Source organism: Thalassophryne amazonica, chromosome 1, assembly GCF_902500255.1.
Source record: "Thalassophryne amazonica chromosome 1, fThaAma1.1, whole genome shotgun sequence".
In the NCBI taxonomy this organism is placed as follows: domain Eukaryota; kingdom Metazoa; phylum Chordata; class Actinopteri; order Batrachoidiformes; family Batrachoididae; genus Thalassophryne; species Thalassophryne amazonica.
The window spans coordinates 4,346,314-4,368,320 of record NC_047103.1 but is presented as its reverse complement, the minus strand read 5'-3'; the positions used below and the strand labels follow the sequence as shown (position 1 = coordinate 4,368,320).

Below are 22,007 nucleotides of genomic sequence, written 5' to 3'. Positions count from 1 at the left end.
CTTCAGTTTTATCTGAATTTAAAAGCAGGAAATTAGAGGTCATCCATGTCTTTATGTCTGAAAGACATTCCTGCAGTTTAACTAATTGGTGTGTGTCCTCTGGCTTCATGGATAGATAAAGCTGGGTATCATCTGCGTAACAATGAAAATTTAAGCAATGCTGTCTAATAATACTGCCTAAGGGAAGCATGTATAAAGTGAATAAAATCGGTCCTAGCACAGAACCTTGTGGAACTCCATAATTAACATTAGTCCGTGAAGAAGACTCCCCATTTATATGAACAAATTGTAATCTATTAGACAAATATGATTCAAACCACCGCAGCGCAGTGCCTTTAATACCTATGGCATGTTCTAATCTCTGTAATAAAATTTTATGGTCAACAGTATCAAAAGCTGCACTGAGGTCTAACAGGACGAGCACAGAGATGAGTCCACTGTCTGAGGCCATAAGAAGATCATTTGTAACCTTCACTAATGCTGTTTCTGTACTATGATGAATTCTGAAACCTGACTGAAACTCTTCAAATAGACCATTCCTCTGCAGATGATCAGTTAGCTGTTTTACAACTACCCTTTCAAGAATTTTTGAGAGAAAAGGAAGGTTGGAGATTGGCCTATAATTAGCTAGCTATAATTATTAGCTATAATTAGTAGTCAACATGTACTTCACCTCCGTCTCTAACTGTTGTTTCTTCTCCTCAGAAACTCTATAAAATCTTTGCCTAATGGGCTTAGCCTCTCCAATGTCTATGTCAGGCTCTATTAGGTGAGTCTGAGTGGGAGCATCAGAAAATAGGATAACTAACTCATCACATTTATCACAATCAAGGTGATCTCTTGCTTGCCTCTACTGGTGGTTGGCTCTCACTGCGGTATTGTATCACTTCCTGTTCCGGAGCACAGCGGTGTTTTTCTGTATCTGTTAGCTGTTTAATCTGCGCAGTTAGATTGATCTAGTTATCTAGATTACGATTTGTTTCCCAGTGTAATCTTTACGTGCCTTAACTAAAGCACTCCTTCTGCTGAATCACCTCTAAATTATTTACACATTATTCACTTTGCGTGTTTTTAGGAATCCGCTAGCTTAGCGTAGCTACTAGCTCTTAGCCGATTTAGCATGGCGGCTTCTCCTGTCTCTCCCGCACTTTTCTGCTCTGGGTGTGAAATGTTTAGTTATTCCTCGGCCTCCTTTAGCAGTAATGGTACTTGTAATAAGTGTAGCTTATTCGTAGCTTTGGAGGCCAGGCTGGGCGAATTGGAGACTCGGCTCCGCACCGTGGAAAAATCTACAGCTAGCAAGGCCCCTGTAGTCGGTGCGGACCAAGGTAGCTTAGCCGCCGTTAGTTCCCCCCTGGCAGATCCCGAGCAGCCGGGAAAGCAGGCCGACTGGGTGACTGTGAGGAGGAAGCGTAGCCCTAAACAGAAGCCCCGTGTACACCGCCAACCCGTTCACATTTCTAATCGTTTTTTCCCACTCGACGACACACCCGCCGAGGATCAAACTCTGGTTATTGGCGACTCTGTTTTGAGAAATGTGAAGTTAGCGACACCAGCAACCATAGTCAATTGTCTTCCGGGGGCCAGAGCAGGCGACATTGAAGGAAATTTGAAACTGCTGGCTAAGGCTAAGCGTAAATTTGGTAAGATTGTAATTCACGTCGGCAGTAATGACACCCGGTTACGCCAATCGGAGGTCACTAAAATTAACATTAAATCGGTGTGTAACTTTGCAAAAACAATGTCGGACTCTGTAGTTTTCTCTGGGCCCCTCCCCAATCGGACCGGGAGTGACATGTTTAGCCGCATGTTCTCCTTGAATTGCTGGCTGTCTGAGTGGTGTCCAAAAAATGAGGTGGGCTTCATAGATAATTGGCAAAGCTTCTGGGGAAAACCTGGTCTTGTTAGGAGAGACGGCATCCATCCCACTTTGGATGGAGCAGCTCTCATTTCTAGAAATCTGGCCAATTTTCTTAAATCCTCCAAACCGTGACTATCCAGGGTTGGGACCAGGAAGCAGAGTTGTAGTCTTACACACCTCTCTGCAGCTTCTCTCCCACTGCCATCCCCTCATTACCCCATCCCCGTAGAGACGGTGCCTGCTCCCAGACTACCAATAACCAGCAAAAATCTATTTAAGCATAAAAATTCAAAAAGAAAAAATAATATAGCACCTTCAACTGCACCACAGACTAAAACAGTTAAATGTGGTCTATTAAACATTAGGTCTCTCTCTTCTAAGTCCCTGTTGGTAAATGATATAATAATTGATCAACATATTGATTTATTCTGCCTAACAGAAACCTGGTTACAGCAGGATGAATATGTTAGTTTAAATGAGTCAACACCCCCGAGTCACACTAACTGTCAGAATGCTCGTAGCACGGGCCGGGGTGGAGGATTAGCAGCAATCTTCCATTCCAGCTTATTAATTAATCCAAAACCCAGACAGAGCTTTAATTCATTTGAAAGCTTGTCTCTTAGTCTTGTCCATCCAAATTGGAAGTCCCAAAAACCAGTTTTATTTGTTATTATCTATCGTCCACCTGGTCGTTACTGTGAGTTTCTCTGTGAATTTTCAGACCTTTTGTCTGACTTAGTGCTTAGCTCAGATAAGATAATTATAGTGGGCGATTTTAACATCCACACAGATGCTGAGAATGACAGCCTCAACACTGCATTTAATCTATTATTAGACTCTATTGGCTTTGCTCAAAAAGTAAATGAGTCCACCCACCACTTTAATCATATCTTAGATCTTGTTCTGACTTATGGTATGGAAATAGAAGACTTAACAGTATTCCCTGAAAACTCCCTTCTGTCTGATCATTTCTTAATAACATTTACATTTACTCTGATGGACTACCCAGCAGTGGGGAATAAGTTTCATTACACTAGAAGTCTTTCAGAAAGCGCTGTAACTAGGTTTAAGGATATGATTCCTTCTTTATGTTCTCTAATGCCATATACCAACACAGTGCAGAGTAGCTACCTAAACTCTGTAAGGGAGATAGAGTATCTCGTCAATAGTTTTACATCCTCATTGAAGACAACTTTGGATGCTGTAGCTCCTCTGAAAAAGAGAGCTTTAAATCAGAAGTGTCTGACTCCGTGGTATAACTCACAAACTCGTAGCTTAAAGCAGATAACCCGTACGTTGGAGAGGAAATGGCGTCTCACTAATTTAGAAGATCTTCACTTAGCCTGGAAAAAGAGTCTGTTGCTCTATAAAAAAGCCCTCCGTAAAGCTAGGACATCTTTCTACTCATCACTAATTGAAGAAAATAAGAACAACCCCAGGTTTCTTTTCAGCACTGTAGCCAGGCTGACAAAGAGTCAGAGCTCTATTGAGCTGAGTATTCCATTAACTTTAACTAGTAATGACTTCATGACTTTCTTTGCTAACAAAATTTTAACTATTAGAGAAAAAATTACTCATAACCATCCCAAAGACGTATCGTTATCTTTGGCTGCTTTCAGTGATGCCGGTATTTGGTTAGACTCTTTCTCTCCGATTGTTCTGTCTGAGTTATTCTCATTAGTTACTTCATCCAAACCATCAACATGTTTATTAGACCCCATTCCTACCAGGCTGCTCAAGGAAGCCCTACCATTATTTAATGCTTCGATCTTAAATATGATCAATCTATCTTTGTTAGTTGGCTATGTACCACAGGCTTTTAAGGTGGCAGTAATTAAACCATTACTTAAAAAGCCATCACTTGACCCAGCTATCTTAGCTAATTATAGGCCAATCTCCAACCTTCCTTTTCTCTCAAAAATTCTTGAAAGGGTAGTTGTAAAACAGCTAACTGATCATCTGCAGAGGAATGGTCTATTTGAAGAGTTTCAGTCAGGTTTTAGAATTCATCATAGTACAGAAACAGCATTAGTGAAGGTTACAAATGATCTTCTTATGGCCTCGGACAGTGGACTCATCTCTGTGCTTGTTCTGTTAGACCTCAGTGCTGCTTTTGATACTGTTGACCATAAAATTTTATTACAGAGATTAGAGCATGCCATAGGTATTAAAGGCACTGCGCTGCGGTGGTTTGAATCATATTTGTCTAATAGATTACAATTTGTTCATGTAAATGGGGAATCTTCTTCACAGACTAAAGTTAATTATGGAGTTCCACAAGGTTCTGTGCTAGGACCAATTTTATTTACTTTATACATGCTTCCCTTAGGCAGTATTATTAGACGGTATTGCTTAAATTTTCATTGTTACGCAGATGATACCCAGCTTTATCTATCCATGAAGCCAGAGGACACACACCAATTAGCTAAACTGCAGGATTGTCTTACAGACATAAAGACATGGATGACCTCTAATTTCCTGCTTTTAAACTCAGATAAAACTGAAGTTATTGTACTTGGCCCCACAAATCTTAGAAACATGGTGTCTAACCAGATCCTTACTCTGGATGGCATTACCCTGACCTCTAGTAATACTGTGAGAAATCTTGGAGTCATTTTTGATCAGGATATGTCATTCAAAGCGCATATTAAACAAATATGTAGGACTGCTTTTTTGCATTTACGCAATATCTCTAAAATCAGAAAGGTCTTGTCTCAGAGTGATGCTGAAAAACTAATTCATGCATTTATTTCCTCTAGGCTGGACTATTGTAATTCATTATTATCAGGTTGTCCTAAAAGTTCCCTAAAAAGCCTTCAGTTAATTCAAAATGCTGCAGCTAGAGTACTGACGGGGACTAGAAGGAGAGAGCATATCTCACCCATATTGGCCTCTCTTCATTGGCTTCCTGTTAATTCTAGAATAGAATTTAAAATTCTTCTTCTTACTTATAAGGTTTTGAATAATCAGGTCCCATCTTATCTTAGGGACCTCGTAGTACCATATCACCCCAATAGAGCGCTTCGCTCTCAGACTGCAGGCTTACTTGTAGTTCCTAGGGTTTGTAAGAGTAGAATGGGAGGCAGAGCCTTCAGCTTTCAGGCTCCTCTCCTGTGGAACCAGCTCCCAATTCAGATCAGGGAGACAGACACCCTCTCTACTTTTAAGATTAGGCTTAAAACTTTCCTTTTTGCTAAAGCTTATAGTTAGGGCTGGACCATCCCTTAGTTATGCTGCTATAGACGTAGACTGCTGGGGGGTTCCCATGATGCACTGTTTCTTTCTCTTTTTGCTCTGTATGCACCACTCTGCATTTAATCATTAGTGATCGATCTCTGCTCCCCTCCACAGCATGTCTTTTTCTTGGTTCTCTCCCTCAGCCCCAACCAGTCCCAGCAGAAGACTGCCCCTCCCTGAGCCTGGTTCTGCTGGAGGTTTCTTCCTGTTAAAAGGGAGTTTTTCCTTCCCACTGTAGCCAAGTGCTTGCTCACAGGGGGTCGTTTTGACCGTTGGGGTTTTACATAATTATTGTATGGCCTTGCCTTACAATATAAAGCGCCTTGGGGCAACTGTTTGTTGTGATTTGGCGCTATATAAAAAAATTGATTGATTGATTGATTGATTGATCTGAAAGTTCTTCAAACGACCTCTTAAAACCTCATGTGGACCAACAACCATCTCCTTGCCCCCCCCCCCCCCCCCCGCCCACCCCAAAAGTTCAAGGCCCCCACGAACAGTGACACAGTAGCCAATGCCAACCTCACTGCCGAAATTCCTCAGTCTGGATCACGAGAAAGATAAGATTTTAACAAATTTTTATGACACAACTTTGAAGGGTTCCTACAACCGGAGGTTTCAGTGAGATACTTTAAGTCCGACACCTTGTGTAACACAGTGAAAGGACGGCAAAACTTAGCTTGGAAAGGAGAATTCACCAATGGTATAAGAGCAAGGACGCGGTCACCGGGACTAAACTTGCGCAACTCATCATGTCCGTCATATTTGTGCTTAATTTTCTTCTGGGTCAATTCCAATTTTTCCTGAGCCAGTTCCCCAGCTCTGTACAACTTAAGTCTAAATCTAGTCACACAGTCGTGAATGTTTTAGGGTGGTTCCTCAGATAAACATCCGTCCTATAACACTGTAAGTGGCCCTCGGACTTTGTGACCAAACACTAAATCATTGGGGCTAAACCCTGTGCACGACCTCACCGGCAGCAGGTAACAGCCAGGGTCGCCTCCCCCCATGCAATCTGCTGACAAATCCGTACAATATGCACAAAGCAACGACTTTAAAGTTTGATGAAAATGTTCCAAAACTCTTTGAGTCTGGTTGTGGAACACAGTGGATTTATTATATTTGACTTTAAGCTGGTTAAGAATTTGAGCAAATAAATGAGGTAAAGTTAGAACTGGATAATTTTTGAAATACCAAATATTGAACTAAACCGAGTCAATGATTTTACAACTGATTTTGACGTTATACTGTGAAGTGGAAACGCTGCAGGATATCTAGTTGTTTGGCACATTACAGTCAATAGGTAACTATGACCTGATTTAGAGCGCAGCAAAGGTCCAACAGAATCAATAATCAGATGCTCAAAAAGCCGTCCTATAGCTGGTACTGGACACAAAGGTGCTGGGTTCACAACCTGGTTTGGCTTACCGGTGAACTGACAAGTATAACAAGTCCTAATAAACTGAGTTACACTCTGTTTAAGACGTGGCCAGAATTTATGACGGTTTACGCGATCATAAGTTTTATGAACACTCAAATGACCGCGCGCGGTCTGCAAAACGTTATCTCGCAGTGAAGTTGACACAACAGTTTGGAAAACGGGATTCCCCAGACCCTGGTCACTCTGTGGAACCCACTTCCTGACAAGAACTCCATCAAACAGGAAATAACAGAGAGCACCATCTGTCACCGCTGACTCAGACACAACTCTATCAAATAGATCAGACAAAGTTGTATCAGCGTTTTTCTCAGCTACTAACACGTCTTCAGAAACCGACAGCTGTTCTATATGAAGTTTGTCTGGCAGCTGAAGATCTTCCTGCTTAAGCTCACTCTGTTTAACTCCAGAAGCAGCACAGGTCACAACACCAACTGGAAACACATCAGAGGGGACACTGCTGCAGTCTGCAGACAGACCTGTAGGGACCACCAAAGACTGCTCCAGAAAGATGCTAGGTTCAACATTAATCCCCGCAAGATCATTTCCTAAGATCATGTGTACCCCCTCTACTGTCCACCGGGGTCACACACCCAGAGCTACATCACCTTTCACCAGGCCACAATCCAAAGTCACTTTGTGTAAAGGAGAAGAAAATGGAACTAAACCCATCCCCTGTCCCATAACACAAGCACGTGTGTCAGACAGTTTAGAGAATAGCAACACAGACTCTAAAATAAAAGAATCTATTGCTCCCGTATCTCTCAAAATTCTCACTGGAACCTGCTCACCATTGCCAACTAAAGACACCACACCATCAGAAATGAAAGCTGAAAAATCACCACAAGGAGACTGAGAATCAACCTCAACTTGTACAAACTCACCCTGGAGGTCAGAAACTGTCGTGGGCATTGCCGTGACAGCAGGTCTAAACTTGCCCTGACCTTTTAAATCTGAATAAAGGACACGCCCCCTTCCAATGACCCTCAACAAAACAGTAACGGCAGGTATTACTGTTAACACATCCTTTAGACCCTCACTGACCAAATCCCTCCCGGGGTTTAGGATTAGAAGCTCCAGACAAAGACATATGACCCCGTTTATAGTCAGATTCATAATGACTGACAGTGTTTTCCTCAAAGTAACTTTTGTGTGTCAGCACAAACTCATCTGTAAGCGCTGCTGCTTCAGACGGAGATGTAACCCCGAGCTCATTAATATACGTCACCACCGTTTCAGGTATTAAATCTTTGAACTGCTCCAACACAATTAAGTCACAAAAACCCTCAAATGTAGTGACCTCTGAAGCCGCAGACCAACGAGTAAACATGTTAAATCACAGACTCTGAATAAGTCTGGGAATCAAGTTTTTCCTTAAACCGAAAATGTTGGCGACGCCCGGGCACCAGCTCACACACGCTCAGTACTGAGGACTTAACTGTAGCAAACACTTTACCCTCAGCTACACTCAGCATAAAGCTTCACATGCTCGACCCGTGAGAACGCACTGCAGCGTTGTTCTAAATCCAACCAACCTGTTGAATCTGCAATTCGTTCAAACAGACTGAAATAAATATCAACATCTGACTCATCAAACATAGGAAACAAACAAAGATTCTGAGAAACATCAATCTGTGGTGTTCAAACATCATTGCCCTTGGACGAGACAGACCATGAGCTCCCTGACCACCAAGAGCTCCAGCATCCACAAGACCTCATCTTAAACCAACCTTAACAGCCTCTTTTAGCTTCGTATCAGCTATGTCAATCTCACAGTGCTCAGCTATTTCCATTAACTGCTCCTTAGTACAAAACTCTAAAGCTAAATCTGAAGGAGGACCAACAAAACTCTGCAAGACTGACAGGAGGAGGAGACACTCCTGACTATTCTCAAAAACAGCAAATTAAATGCTCCCCAGTCTTTGTGCAGTCACATGGGGGGCCAACTGGCCACCTTCAACAACCACGGAGGTGCTCCCGAGCCATGTTGGGGAAAAGGGAAGGGGAAGCTCCACCCACATTCACTGCCACCTAAAACAAAAACAACACAAAACTCCCTGATCAGCCTCATCAGGGGACGAGTCCCAGCTGGACACAAACCCAGCCAAAGACCCAAGGTGAGTCACAAACAAAATGAGCAAAACGCTAAGCAAAAAAGGGGAACAAATGCTCTACTGCTGCCCACCAAAAACAATGGATTATATTGTAAATAATAATTAACTTTAAACAAAATAAAGACAATGAGGTGTGATGTGTCACTATGTAAGATGTGTGCAGTGTGTGGGTGCATGAGCATGTATGTGTAAATATGAATGAGTGCAAAACCAAACCAACAAGAACTGAACAAAAAAGGTGGTACCTGTAGGAACCAGCAGAGAGAGAGAGACTGTTGCTGGAGCCCTGCTTTAATAATCAGCCCCAAGTGACTCCAATTAGACATGACCCGCCTCTGCCTGCAGGAGGGCCCGCCCCCTGCAGAGCAGAGGCGGGTCATAACAGTAATAAATACATCTGAGTCATCAAACAACTGTCAAGCAGCCAAAAAATATGGTGTAATGAAGTGTAGTGTTAGAAGATGAAGAAAGAAGAAAGTTCTGTATCGGTCAGGAGATCTGTTGGTGCCGGTGTTTATCTGCAGATTCCATAGCGTGAAGGGGATTATAATCTATGACTCCCCTTGGATGGGACGCCAGTCTGACTCAGATTACTTCCTCAGATTAGGGCTGGTACCCATTTACAGATGGGTAGACTAAGACAAATACCCAGATAGATAGCATGACCGGGAATCAAACCCAAGTGTACATAATAGTAGCCCACCTGCCTACCTGTGAGATGTGGAGGACGAGTTACCCGTTAGAAGATGATCTAAAAATGCGAATCAGAAAAGCTTCTCATGGTGCAACATGTGGCGGAGTGTCAGTATATGGTTGAAAAAAATGAAGGGCCTCCCACAAAATGCGCTTTTATTCGCATTATTTTCGAATAAATTAAGTTTCTTTATTTAAAAAAATGGCCTTCAGAAAGTCTTTTTAAAAAATTGGTCTTGAAAAAGGGGGTCATTTTATAAACAGGGTTGCCTTATATTCAGAACAATATGGTAAATCCTACCTGATAAGTGTGAAACTGAATAAGCCACCAGCCTCTAGGAGGCAGTATAGGACATTATGAGAGAATGGACCTGGGCACCAGGCGTTGCACAGCACGTAAATGTCAGTTGCCGTGTCCTTCTTGGTATAACCGATACCGAGGCTGGTCATGATGGCCACGTAGAAACGGTACCTGCCCACGATGGCGTCAGCCAACGGTACGATACCCAACATGACAGTCTCAGTCTGCATGTTCAGAATTTCCCCGGCCCACCGCCCGCCGGGTCGGTTACCAAACGTCACAATCACCCTGGAACCCTTAGTCTCTGACGGGTCTGTGCCTGTAGGAGCACAAAAAGAGGAGCAAAGAGAGGAGGTAAGGAGTAAAATAGAGGAGGGAGGGAACAAACAGAAGAGGGAAGGAGCAAACAGAGGAGGTAAGGAGTAAAACAGAGGGAGGGAACAAACAGAGCAGGGAGAGAACAAACAGAGGAGGTAAGGAGTAAAACAGAGGAGACAGGGAACAAACAGAGGAGGGAGGGAACAAACAAAGGAGATAAGGAGTAAAACAGAGGAGACAGGGAACAAACAGAGGAGACAGGGAACAAACAGAGGAGGTAAGGAGTAAAACAGAGGAGACAGGGAACAAGCAGAGGAGGGAGGGAACAAACAGAGGAGGTAAGGAGTAAAACAGAGGAGACAGGGAACAAACAGGAGGTAAGGAGTAAAACAGAGGAGACAGGGAACAAACAGAGGAGGGAGGGAACAAAGAGAGGAGGTAAGGAGTAAAACAGAGGGAGGGAAACAAACAGAGCAGGGAGAGAACAAACAGAGGAGGTAAGGAGTAAAACAGAGGAGACAGGGAACAAACAGAGGAGGGAGGGAACAAACAGAGGAGATAAGGAGTAAAACAGAGGGAAGGAACAAACAGAGCAGGGAGAGAACAAACAGAGGAGGTATGGAGTAAAATAGAGGAGACAGGGAACAAACAGAGGAGGTAAGGAGTAAAACAGAGGAGACAGGGAACAAACAGAGCAGGGAGAGAAGAAACAGAGGAGATAAGGAGTAAAACAGAGGAGACAGGGAACAAACAGAGGAGGGAGGGAACAAACAGGAGGTAAGGAGTAAAACAGAGGGAGGGAACAAATAGAAGAAGGAGGGAACAAACAGAGGAGGTACAGAGCAAACAGAGGAGGTAAGAAGTAAAACAGAGGAGACAGGGAACAAACAGGAGGTAAGGAGTAAAACAGAGGAGACAGGGAACAAACAGAGGAGGGAGGGAACAAAGAGAGGAGGTAAGGAGTAAAACAGAGGGAGGAAACAAACAGAGCAGGGAGAGAACAAACAGAGGAGGTAAGGAGTAAAACAGGAGACAGGGAACAAACAGAGGAGGGAGGGAACAAACAAAGGAGATAAGGAGTAAAACAGAGGAGACAGGGAACAAACAGAGGAGACAGGGAACAAACAGGAGGTAAGGAGTAAAACAGGAGACAGGGAACAAGCAGAGGAGGGAGGGAACAAACAGAGGAGGTAAGGAGTAAAACAGAGGAGACAGGGAACAAACAGAAGGGAGGGAACAAACAGAGGAGGTAAGGAGTAAAACAGAGGAGACAGGGAACAAACAGAGGAAGGAGGGAACAAACAGAGGAGGTAAGAAGTAAAACAGAGTAGACAGGGAACAAACAGAGCAGGGAGAGAACAAACAGAGGAGGTAAGGAGTAAAACAGAGGAGACAGGGAACAAACAGAGGAGGGAGGGAACAAACAGAGGAGGTAAGGATTAAAACAGAGGAGACAGGGAACAAACAGAGGAGGGAGGGAACAAACAGAGGAGGTAAGGAGTAAAACAGAGGGATGGAAAAACAGAGCAGGGAGAGAACAAACAGAGGAGGTAAGGAGTAAAACAGAGGAGACAGGGAACAAACAGAGGAGGGAGGGAACAAACAGAGGAGGTAAGGATTAAAACAGAGGAGACAGGGAACAAACAGAGGAGACAGGGAACAAACAGGAGGTAAGGAGTAAAACAGGAGACAGGGAACAAGCAGAGGAGGGAGGGAACAAACAGAGGAGGTAAGGAGTAAAACAGAGGAGACAGGGAACAAACAGAAGGGAGGGAACAAACAGAGGAGGTAAGGAGTAAAACAGAGGAGACAGGGAACAAACAGAGGAAGGAGGGAACAAACAGAGGAGGTAAGAAGTAAAACAGAGTAGACAGGGAACAAACAGAGCAGGGAGAGAACAAACAGAGGAGGTAAGGAGTAAAACAGAGGAGACAGGGAACAAACAGAGGAGGGAGGGAACAAACAGAGGAGGTAAGGATTAAAACAGAGGAGACAGGGAACAAACAGAGGAGGGAGGGAACAAACAGAGGAGGTAAGGAGTAAAACAGAGGAGACAGGGAACAAACAGAGGAGGTAAGGAGTAAAACAGAGGGAGGGAACAAACAGAGCAGGGAGAGAACAGACAGAGGAGGTAAGGAGTAAGACAGAGGAGACAGGGAACAAACAGAGGAGATAAGGAGTAAAACAGAGGGAGGGAACAAACAGAGCAGGGAGGGAACAAACAGAGGAGGTAAGGAGTAAAACAGAGGAGACAGGGAACAAACAGAGGAGGGAGGGAACAAACAGAAGAGGGAAGGAGCAAACAGAGGAGGTAAGGAGTAAAACAGAGGGAGGGAACAAACAGAGCAGGGAGAGAACAAACAGAGGAGGTAAGGAGTAAAACAGAGGAGACAGGGAACAAACAGAGGAGGGAGGGAACAAACAAAGGAGATAAGGAGTAAAACAGAGGAGACAGGGAACAAACAGAGGAGACAGGGAACAAACAGAGGAGGTAAGGAGTAAAACAGAGGAGACAGGGAACAAGCAGAGGAGGGAGGGAACAAACAGAGGAGGTAAGGAGTAAAACAGAGGAGACAGGGAACAAACAGGAGGTAAGGAGTAAAACAGAGGAGACAGGGAACAAACAGAGGAGGGAGGGAACAAAGAGAGGAGGTAAGGAGTAAAACAGAGGGAGGAAACAAACAGAGCAGGGAGAGAACAAACAGAGGAGGTAAGGAGTAAAACAGAGGAGACAGGGAACAAACAGAGGAGGGAGGGAACAAACAGAGGAGATAAGGAGTAAAACAGAGGGAAGGAACAAACAGAGCAGGGAGAGAACAAACAGATGAGGTATGGAGTAAAATAGAGGAGACAGGGAACAAACAGAGGAGGTAAGGAGTAAAACAGAGGAGACAGGGAACAAACAGAGCAGGGAGAGAAGAAACAGAGGAGGTAAGGAGTAAAACAGAGGAGACAGGGAACAAACAGAGGAGGGAGGGAACAAACAGGAGGTAAGGAGTAAAACAGAGGGAGGGAACAAATAGAAGAAGGAGGGAACAAACAGAGGAGGTACAGAGCAAACAGAGGAGGTAAGGAGTAAAACAGAGGAGACAGGGAACAAACAGGAGGTAAGGAGTAAAACAGAGGAGACAGGGAACAAACAGAGGAGGGAGGGAACAAAGAGAGGAGGTAAGGAGTAAAACAGAGGGAGGAAACAAACAGAGCAGGGAGAGAACAAACAGAGGAGGTAAGGAGTAAAACAGAGGAGACAGGGAACAAACAGAGGAGGGAGGGAACAAACAAAGGAGATAAGGAGTAAAACAGAGGAGACAGGGAACAAACAGAGGAGACAGGGAACAAACAGGAGGTAAGGAGTAAAACAGGAGACAGGGAACAAGCAGAGGAGGGAGGGAACAAACAGAGGAGGTAAGGAGTAAAACAGAGGAGACAGGGAACAAACAGAAGGGAGGGAACAAACAGAGGAGGTAAGGAGTAAAACAGAGGAGACAGGGAACAAACAGAGGAAGGAGGGAACAAACAGAGGAGGTAAGAAGTAAAACAGAGTAGACAGGGAACAAACAGAGCAGGGAGAGAACAAACAGAGGAGGTAAGGAGTAAAACAGAGGAGACAGGGAACAAACAGAGGAGGGAGGGAACAAACAGAGGAGGTAAGGATTAAAACAGAGGAGACAGGGAACAAACAGAGGAGGGAGGGAACAAACAGAGGAGGTAAGGAGTAAAACAGAGGGATGGAAAAACAGAGCAGGGAGAGAACAAACAGAGGAGGTAAGGAGTAAAACAGAGGGAGGGAACAAACAGAGCAGGGAGAGAACAGACAGAGGAGGTAAGGAGTAAAACAGAGGAGACAGGGAACAAACAGAGGAGATAAGGAGTAAAACAGAGGGAGGGAACAAACAGAGCAGGGAGGGAACAAACAGAGGAGGTAAGGAGTAAAACAGAGGAGACAGGGAACAAACAGAGGAGGGAGGGAACAAACAGAGGAGATAAGGAGTAAAACAGAGGGAAGGAACAAACAGAGCAGGGAGAGAACAAACAGAGGAGGTATGGAGTAAAATAGAGGAGACAGGGAACAAACAGAGGAGGTAAGGAGTAAAACAGAGGAGACAGGGAACAAACAGAGCAGGGAGAGAAGAAACAGAGGAGGTAAGGAGTAAAACAGAGGAGACAGGGAACAAACAGAGGAGGGAGGGAACAAACAGGAGGTAAGGAGTAAAACAGAGGGAGGGAACAAATAGAAGAAGGAGGGAACAAACAGAGGAGGTACAGAGCAAACAGAGGAGGTAAGGAGTAAAACAGAGGAGACAGGGAACAAACAGGAGGTAAGGAGTAAAACAGAGGAGACAGGGAACAAACAGAGGAGGGAGGGAACAAAGAGAGGAGGTAAGGAGTAAAACAGAGGGAGGAAACAAACAGAGCAGGGAGAGAACAAACAGAGGAGGTAAGGAGTAAAACAGAGGAGACAGGGAACAAACAGAGGAGGGAGGGAACAAACAAAGGAGATAAGGAGTAAAACAGAGGAGACAGGGAACAAACAGAGGAGACAGGGAACAAACAGGAGGTAAGGAGTAAAACAGGAGACAGGGAACAAGCAGAGGAGGGAGGGAACAAACAGAGGAGGTAAGGAGTAAAACAGAGGAGACAGGGAACAAACAGAAGGGAGGGAACAAACAGAGGAGGTAAGGAGTAAAACAGAGGAGACAGGGAACAAACAGAGGAAGGAGGGAACAAACAGAGGAGGTAAGAAGTAAAACAGAGTAGACAGGGAACAAACAGAGCAGGGAGAGAACAAACAGAGGAGGTAAGGAGTAAAACAGAGGAGACAGGGAACAAACAGAGGAGGGAGGGAACAAACAGAGGAGGTAAGGAGTAAAACAGAGGAGACAGGGAACAAACAGAGGAGGGAGGGAACAAACAGAGGAGGTAAGGAGTAAAACAGAGGGATGGAAAAACAGAGCAGGGAGAGAACAAACAGAGGAGGTAAGGAGTAAAACAGAGGGAGGGAACAAACAGAGCAGGGAGAGAACAGACAGAGGAGGTAAGGAGTAAAACAGAGGAGACAGGGAACAAACAGAGGAGATAAGGAGTAAAACAGAGGGAGGGAACAAACAGAGCAGGGAGGGAACAAACAGAGGAGGTAAGGAGTAAAACAGAGGAGACAGGGAACAAACAGAGGAGGGAGGGAACAAACAGAGGAGATAAGGAGTAAAACAGAGGGAAGGAACAAACAGAGCAGGGAGAGAACAAACAGAGGAGGTATGGAGTAAAATAGAGGAGACAGGGAACAAACAGAGGAGGTAAGGAGTAAAACAGAGGAGACAGGGAACAAACAGAGCAGGGAGAGAAGAAACAGAGGAGGTAAGGAGTAAAACAGAGGAGACAGGGAACAAACAGAGGAGGGAGGGAACAAACAGGAGGTAAGGAGTAAAACAGAGGGAGGAAACAAATAGAAGAAGGAGGGAACAAACAGAGGAGGTACAGAGCAAACAGAGGAGGTAAGGAGTAAAACAGAGGAGACAGGGAACAAACAGGAGGTAAGGAGTAAAACAGAGGAGACAGGGAACAAACAGAGGAGGGAGGGAACAAAGAGAGGAGGTAAGGAGTAAAACAGAGGGAGGAAACAAACAGAGCAGGGAGAGAACAAACAGAGGAGGTAAGGAGTAAAACAGAGGAGACAGGGAACAAACAGAGGAGGGAGGGAACAAACAAAGGAGATAAGGAGTAAAACAGAGGAGACAGGGAACAAACAGAGGAGGTAAGGAGTAAAACAGGAGACAGGGAACAAGCAGAGGAGGGAGGGAACAAACAGAGGAGGTAAGGAGTAAAACAGAGGAGACAGGGAACAAACAGAGGAGGGAGGGAACAAACAGAGGAGATAAGGAGTAAAACAGAGGGAAGGAACAAACAGAGCAGGGAGAGAACAAACAGAGGAGGTATGGAGTAAAATAGAGGAGACAGGGAACAAACAGAGGAGGTAAGGAGTAAAACAGAGGAGACAGGGAACAAACAGAGCAGGGAGAGAAGAAACAGAGGAGGTAAGGAGTAAAACAGAGGAGACAGGGAACAAACAGAGGAGGGAGGGAACAAACAGGAGGTAAGGAGTAAAACAGAGGGAGGAAACAAATAGAAGAAGGAAGGAACAAACAGAGGAGGTACAGAGCAAACAGAGGAGGTAAGGAGTAAAACAGAGGAGACAGGGAACAAACAGGAGGTAAGGAGTAAAACAGAGGAGACAGGGAACAAACAGAGGAGGGAGGGAACAAAGAGAGGAGGTAAGGAGTAAAACAGAGGGAGGAAACAAACAGAGCAGGGAGAGAACAAACAGAGGAGGTAAGGAGTAAAACAGAGGAGACAGGGAACAAACAGAGGAGGGAGGGAACAAACAAAGGAGATAAGGAGTAAAACAGAGGAGACAGGGAACAAACAGAGGAGGTAAGGAGTAAAACAGGAGACAGGGAACAAGCAGAGGAGGGAGGGAACAAACAGAGGAGGTAAGGAGTAAAACAGAGGAGACAGGGAACAAACAGAAGGGAGGGAACAAACAGAGGAGGTAAGGAGTAAAACAGAGTAGACAGGGAACAAACAGAGCAGGGAGAGAACAAACAGAGGAGGTAAGGAGTAAAACAGAGGAGACAGGGAACAAACAGAGGAGGGAGGGAACAAACAGAGGAGGTAAGGATTAAAACAGAGGAGACAGGGAACAAACAGAGGAGGGAGGGAACAAACAGAGGAGGTAAGGATTAAAACAGAGGAGACAGGGAACAAACAGAGGAGGGAGGGAACAAACAGAGGAGGTAAGGAGTAAAACAGAGGGATGGAAAAACAGAGCAGGGAGAGAACAAACAGAGGAGGTAAGGAGTAAAACAGAGGAGACAGGGAACAAACAGAGGAGGTAAGGAGTAAAACAGAGGGAGGGAACAAACAGAGCAGGGAGAGAACAGACAGAGGAGGTGAGGAGTAAAACAGAGGAGACAGGGAACAAACAGAGGAGATAAGGAGTAAAACAGAGGGAGGGAACAAACAGAGCAGGGAGGGAACAAACAGAGGAGGTAAGGAGTAAAACAGAGGAGACAGGGAACAAACAGAGGAGGTAAGGAGTAAAACAGAGGAGACAGGGAACAAACAGAGGAGGTAAGGAGTAAAACAGAGGAGACAGGGAACAAACAGAGCAGGGAGAGAAGAAACAGAGGAGGTAAGGAGTAAAACAGAGGAGACAGGGAACAAACAGGAGGTAAGGAGTAAAACAGAGGAGACAGGGAACAAACAGAGGAGGGAGGGAACAAAGAGAGGAGGTAAGGAGTAAAACAGAGGGAGGAAACAAACAGAGCAGGGAGGGAACAAACAGAGGAGGTAAGGAGTAAAACAGAGGAGACAGGGAACAAACAGAGGAGGGAGGGAACAAACAAAGGAGATAAGGAGTAAAACAGAGGAGACAGGGAACAAACAGAGGAGACAGGGAACAAACAGAGGAGGTAAGGAGTAAAACAGGAGACAGGGAACAAGCAGAGGAGGGAGGGAACAAACAGAGGAGGTAAGGAGTAAAACAGAGGAGACAGGGAACAAACAGAGGAAGGAGGGAACAAACAGAGGAGGTAAGGAGTAAAACAGAGTAGACAGGGAACAAACAGAGCAGGGAGAGAACAAACAGAGGGGGTAAGGAGTAAAACAGAGGAGACAGGGAACAAACAGAGGAGGGAGGGAACAAACAGAGGAGGTAAGGATTAAAACAGAGGAGACAGGGAACAAACAGAGGAGGGAGGGAACAAACAGAGGAGGTAAGGAGTAAAACAGAGGGATGGAAAAACAGAGCAGGGAGAGAACAAACAGAGGAGGTAAGGAGTAAAACAGAGGAGACAGGGAACAAACAGAGGAGATAAGGAGTAAAACAGAGGGAGGGAACAAACAGAGGTGGTAAGGAGTAAAACAGAGGAGACAGGGAACAAACAGAGGAGGTAAGGAGTAAAACAGAGGAGACAGGGAACAAACAGAGGAGGGAGAGAACAAACAGAAGAGGGAGGGAACAAAGAGAGGAGGTAAGGAGTAAAACAGAGGAGACAGGGAACAAACTGAGGAGGGAGAGAACAAACAGAGGAGGGAGAGAACAAACAGAGGAGACAGGGAACAAACAGAGCACGGAGGGAACAAACAGAGGAGGTAAGGAGTAAAACAGAGGAGACAGGGAACAAACAGAGGAGGGAGAGAACAAACAGAGCAGGGAGGGAACAAACAGAGCAGGGAGGGAACAAACAGAGGAGGTAAGGAGTAAAACAGAGGAGACAGGGAACAAACAGAGCAGGGAGGGAACAAACAGAGGAGGTAAGGAGTAAAACAGAGGAAGGTGACAATGAATGATGGAGCACAGGAAGGAAGGAGATAAATAACAAAGGGAAGTGAGCTGCTGAAGGACTGTAGGACAGGAAAGGAAAGAGGAAAGGACTGAGAACACTAACTTTGTACATCTGTGCAGAGAAAAGACAAAAACAGTATTTATATTCATATTTAGATTTTAGTTTGTTTCCATTCAATTTGAGCCAATTTTTCCATTTTACATTTAAAGTTTATGAGTGAAGCAGAACTTTCATTGCATTTGAATAGTTTATGAAAATGTCCCAGAGCGCCACCTTGTGGTCATCATGTGTCAACGTTTGGGTTCAGAAGAAACTGAACAAGTGAATGAATGAATGCGTTATTGTGGATGTGAGCATTTGAAGAGTTCAGGCACAAAACCCTGTAAACGCCACGCCCACGGAAAATGAGACAACCATTGCAAGTGAAAGCTTACCAAGGCTTGTATCCGATAGCAAAATCGATTCTGCTGCAACACCCCATAAATCTTGTGGTAAGTGCAAGTCAAGATGTGGTTTGTATGCGCGTAAGCGCCATCCCAGTTTGTGTGCAAAACCACATAGTGAACAGCGCACCATTCACTGGCATGTATCTCGGTCACGTGATGCAAAGACTGCGGCGCCCATGAGAGCTTCTGTGATGCTGCGTGTACACATAACGACGGCTTGTCACAAATGCCACGAAGTATACATTCTTGGCTGCTGATCACGAATATGATGATTTGAGGCAGAGGCGTCAGGTGTCCTCAGGAACTGCTGCAACCTGATACCATGCGTTATGATTAATGGAACGTGTTGGTGGAGCATTATCAGGAACTATTACACATGGTCAAGAATAATGTTCTGCGCTGTTGCGCACTATTTCACGTAACAGCACACCGTTAATTCTATCATGTTGCAAATGAGGCGAATTGTCTCCATACACCCCCATATTCATCCATCAGCTGATGAACAATTCAGATAGCCCCAGTTTGCTCCTCAAAATCCACAGCAGAAGAACCTTGTGACTGCATGCTTAGTTGGGCTCTGTGCCATGGAGTGGCGCAGAGAGAAGGAGGAGACAGAGAGAGCCAGATGTGTGGCTCCACACGGCTCTCGTCTCGCTCGTTTTCCCAAACATCAGGCGCAGCAGCAGGTGGAACACCTGCAGGAGCGCGCTGATGAGCATTGGAACAAGACTTTTAGCTGACATGGCGTCGCTGTCCTTCTTCATACTGCAGCAATGAAATTGAATGCAGTGCAGCAGGGTTTAATTGCGTGCACGTTAGAGAAGAACGCTGTCACGCTCAATTAAGGATCACCACTAATCAAGACAGATCAACATGCTCAGTTGCGACCTCCATGACATGAAACGAAATGAGGGTGGTGCGTGACATTCGTAGAAGATTTTTTGACAGCCAAAAACATGCTCCCCGAAAATCACAAATATCACGCACCAACACGCACTATTAAGAAACCTATTCAGATGCATTAAGTCACGTTAAGAATGTCAGGAATGTGCCAAGAATGACGCAAATATGACATTCGTAACGCGTACTGCCTATATGTAAATGCAGCATTAGTATACATTAAAGTGATGGACTTACTGAGTTTTGCAAACAAACTGAAGGTGGAGATACCAGGTTTTACAGCCAAATCTATTAAAGGTTGCTAATTGACACATTTCTGAATAAAGGTTGATTTTTGAGATTCTGCTGATTCCGCTATTTTGTTCAGTGCACCAAAACTATTTCATAACAAGAAAGAATGATTCATGGAGATGTACAACGTCCATCAGGTATATATCCTTATTTTACAGAAGAGTGGTCTGGTGGAGATACAGGGTTTTGTGCCTGAACTCTTCATTTACTGCCCCCTGCTGGTCACATAAATGAGCTGATGTTTATTGTTCCTTCAGGAACGAGGCAGGTGCCTGGTGCTCTTCAATCAAAGGGATTTGTTCGTTGTGGTTGATTGTATTTTCACAGGAGAATGTAAATATCATTAAAAATAAAATTCAGAACGTGTGTGTGTGTGTGTTTTAAATTTCATTCACAAAATGAACCATTTGAATCATCGGCCCAGACACACTGAACATCTGTCGCACGACGCCACCGGTGTTGTCGATGTGGTGTTAATGGGCGGGCCGCGGGGACGAGGACTAATTAAGCAGGCAGACGACTAATGGAGCCATCCAGTCGTTCAGCTGCTCTTAATAACGTCTTCTCATCAGCTAATTGGTTAATCAGAGCGAACTGTGAGCACACTCCCTCACACAGGCCACGCCCCCAGAGTGCTCTGCTGATGGCGTTTGAAAATAATGAGGCTTCGGACTGACCGATCAGGAACTCCATGTGGAAGTTGTCGGTGGGCACCAGCCGGCGGTTGAAGGTGATGCTGATGAGGCACTGCTGGCCGCGGCGGACCACCAGGTTCTCCACCGAGTAGTGGGTGGTGAAATGTTTCTGTCTGTTGACCTGGTGGTTCATATCGACCGAAACCACAAACAAACCGGCTGCCAAACACAAAGTCACAGTTAGTGATGCAAATAACCGATTAAAAGCTTTTACAGAGAAAATGACAGCAGGAACCCGTTTACACCAAGTCAGGAAACATAATTAAACACACACACACACACACACAGCTTACCATCATCCTCAGTTGGGTAACCTCTGGGCGTGACCTTCATATCGTCTATTTCAGGAAGGTTGTCGTGCACATCCTGCAGATTGTTGTTTGCGATCTAAAGATAAACATTTGATGAGATTGAAAGAGAACTGAAATTTAACCATCTGAAAATAAAATAAACACATAAAAACTGAACTGAAATCACAACTTAGCCAAACATTTACTCCTCGTAGCTCACATCGGGAACGCTACACTAACATGACTGAAGGTGGAGTCTACACAGTTTACGACGGTATTATGAAGGTGACATGAGGATAATGTGAAGGTGACGTGAAGATAAAAGTGAAGGTGATGTGAAGATGATGTGAAGATAATATGAAAGTGACATGAGGATAATGTGAAGGTGAAGTGAAGATAATGTGAAGGTGATGTGAGGATAATGTGAAGGTGATGTGAGGATAATGTGAAGGTGACGTGAGGATAATGTGAAGGTGACGTGAAGATAATCTGAAGGTGATGTGAGGATAATGTGAAAGTGACCTGAGGATAATGTGAAGGTGACGTGAAGATAAAAGTGAAGGTGACATGAAAATAAAAGTGAAGGTGATGTGAAGGTGACGTGAAGATAAAAGTGAAGGTGATGTCAAGGTGACGTGAAGATAATGTGAGGATAATATGAAGGTGACGTGAAGATAATCTGAAGGTGATGTGAAGATAATGTGAAAGTGACCTGAGGATAATGTGAAGGTGACGTGAAGATAAAAGTGAAGGTGACATGAAAATAAAAGTGAAGGTGATGTGAAGGTGACGTGAAGATAAAAGTGAAGGTGATGTCAAGGTGACGTGAAGATAATGTGAGGATAATATGAAGGTGATGTGAAGGTGACATGAAGATAAAAGTGAAGGTGATGTGGGGATAATGTAAAGGTGACATGACGGTAATGTGAAGGTGATGTAAAGATAATGTGAAGGTGATGTGAAGATAATGTGAAGGTGATGTGAAAGTGATGTGAAGATAAAAGTGAAGGTGACGTGAAGATAATGTGAAGGTGATGTGAAGATAAAAGTGAAGGTGAAGTGAAGATAATGTGAAAGT

The 22,007-nt window shown here is 44.5% G+C and overlaps 1 protein-coding gene across 1 annotated transcript in view; it reads right to left on the bottom strand.

Annotated features, from left to right (window-relative positions):
* Window positions 1–20,935, bottom strand: part of LOC117518893 (coagulation factor XIII A chain-like) — a 45,682-nt gene extending 24,747 nt beyond the window's left edge. The window contains exons 1-3 of the mRNA XM_034180140.1: window positions 20,926–20,935; window positions 20,622–20,798; window positions 9,715–9,963 (exon numbers count right to left, since the gene is read on the bottom strand). Coding sequence (XP_034036031.1) covers window positions 9,715–9,963; window positions 20,622–20,798; window positions 20,926–20,935 — 436 coding nt within the window. The remainder of the gene's footprint in view (window positions 1–9,714; window positions 9,964–20,621; window positions 20,799–20,925) is intronic.
* Window positions 20,936–22,007: the final 1,072 nt, after the last annotated feature.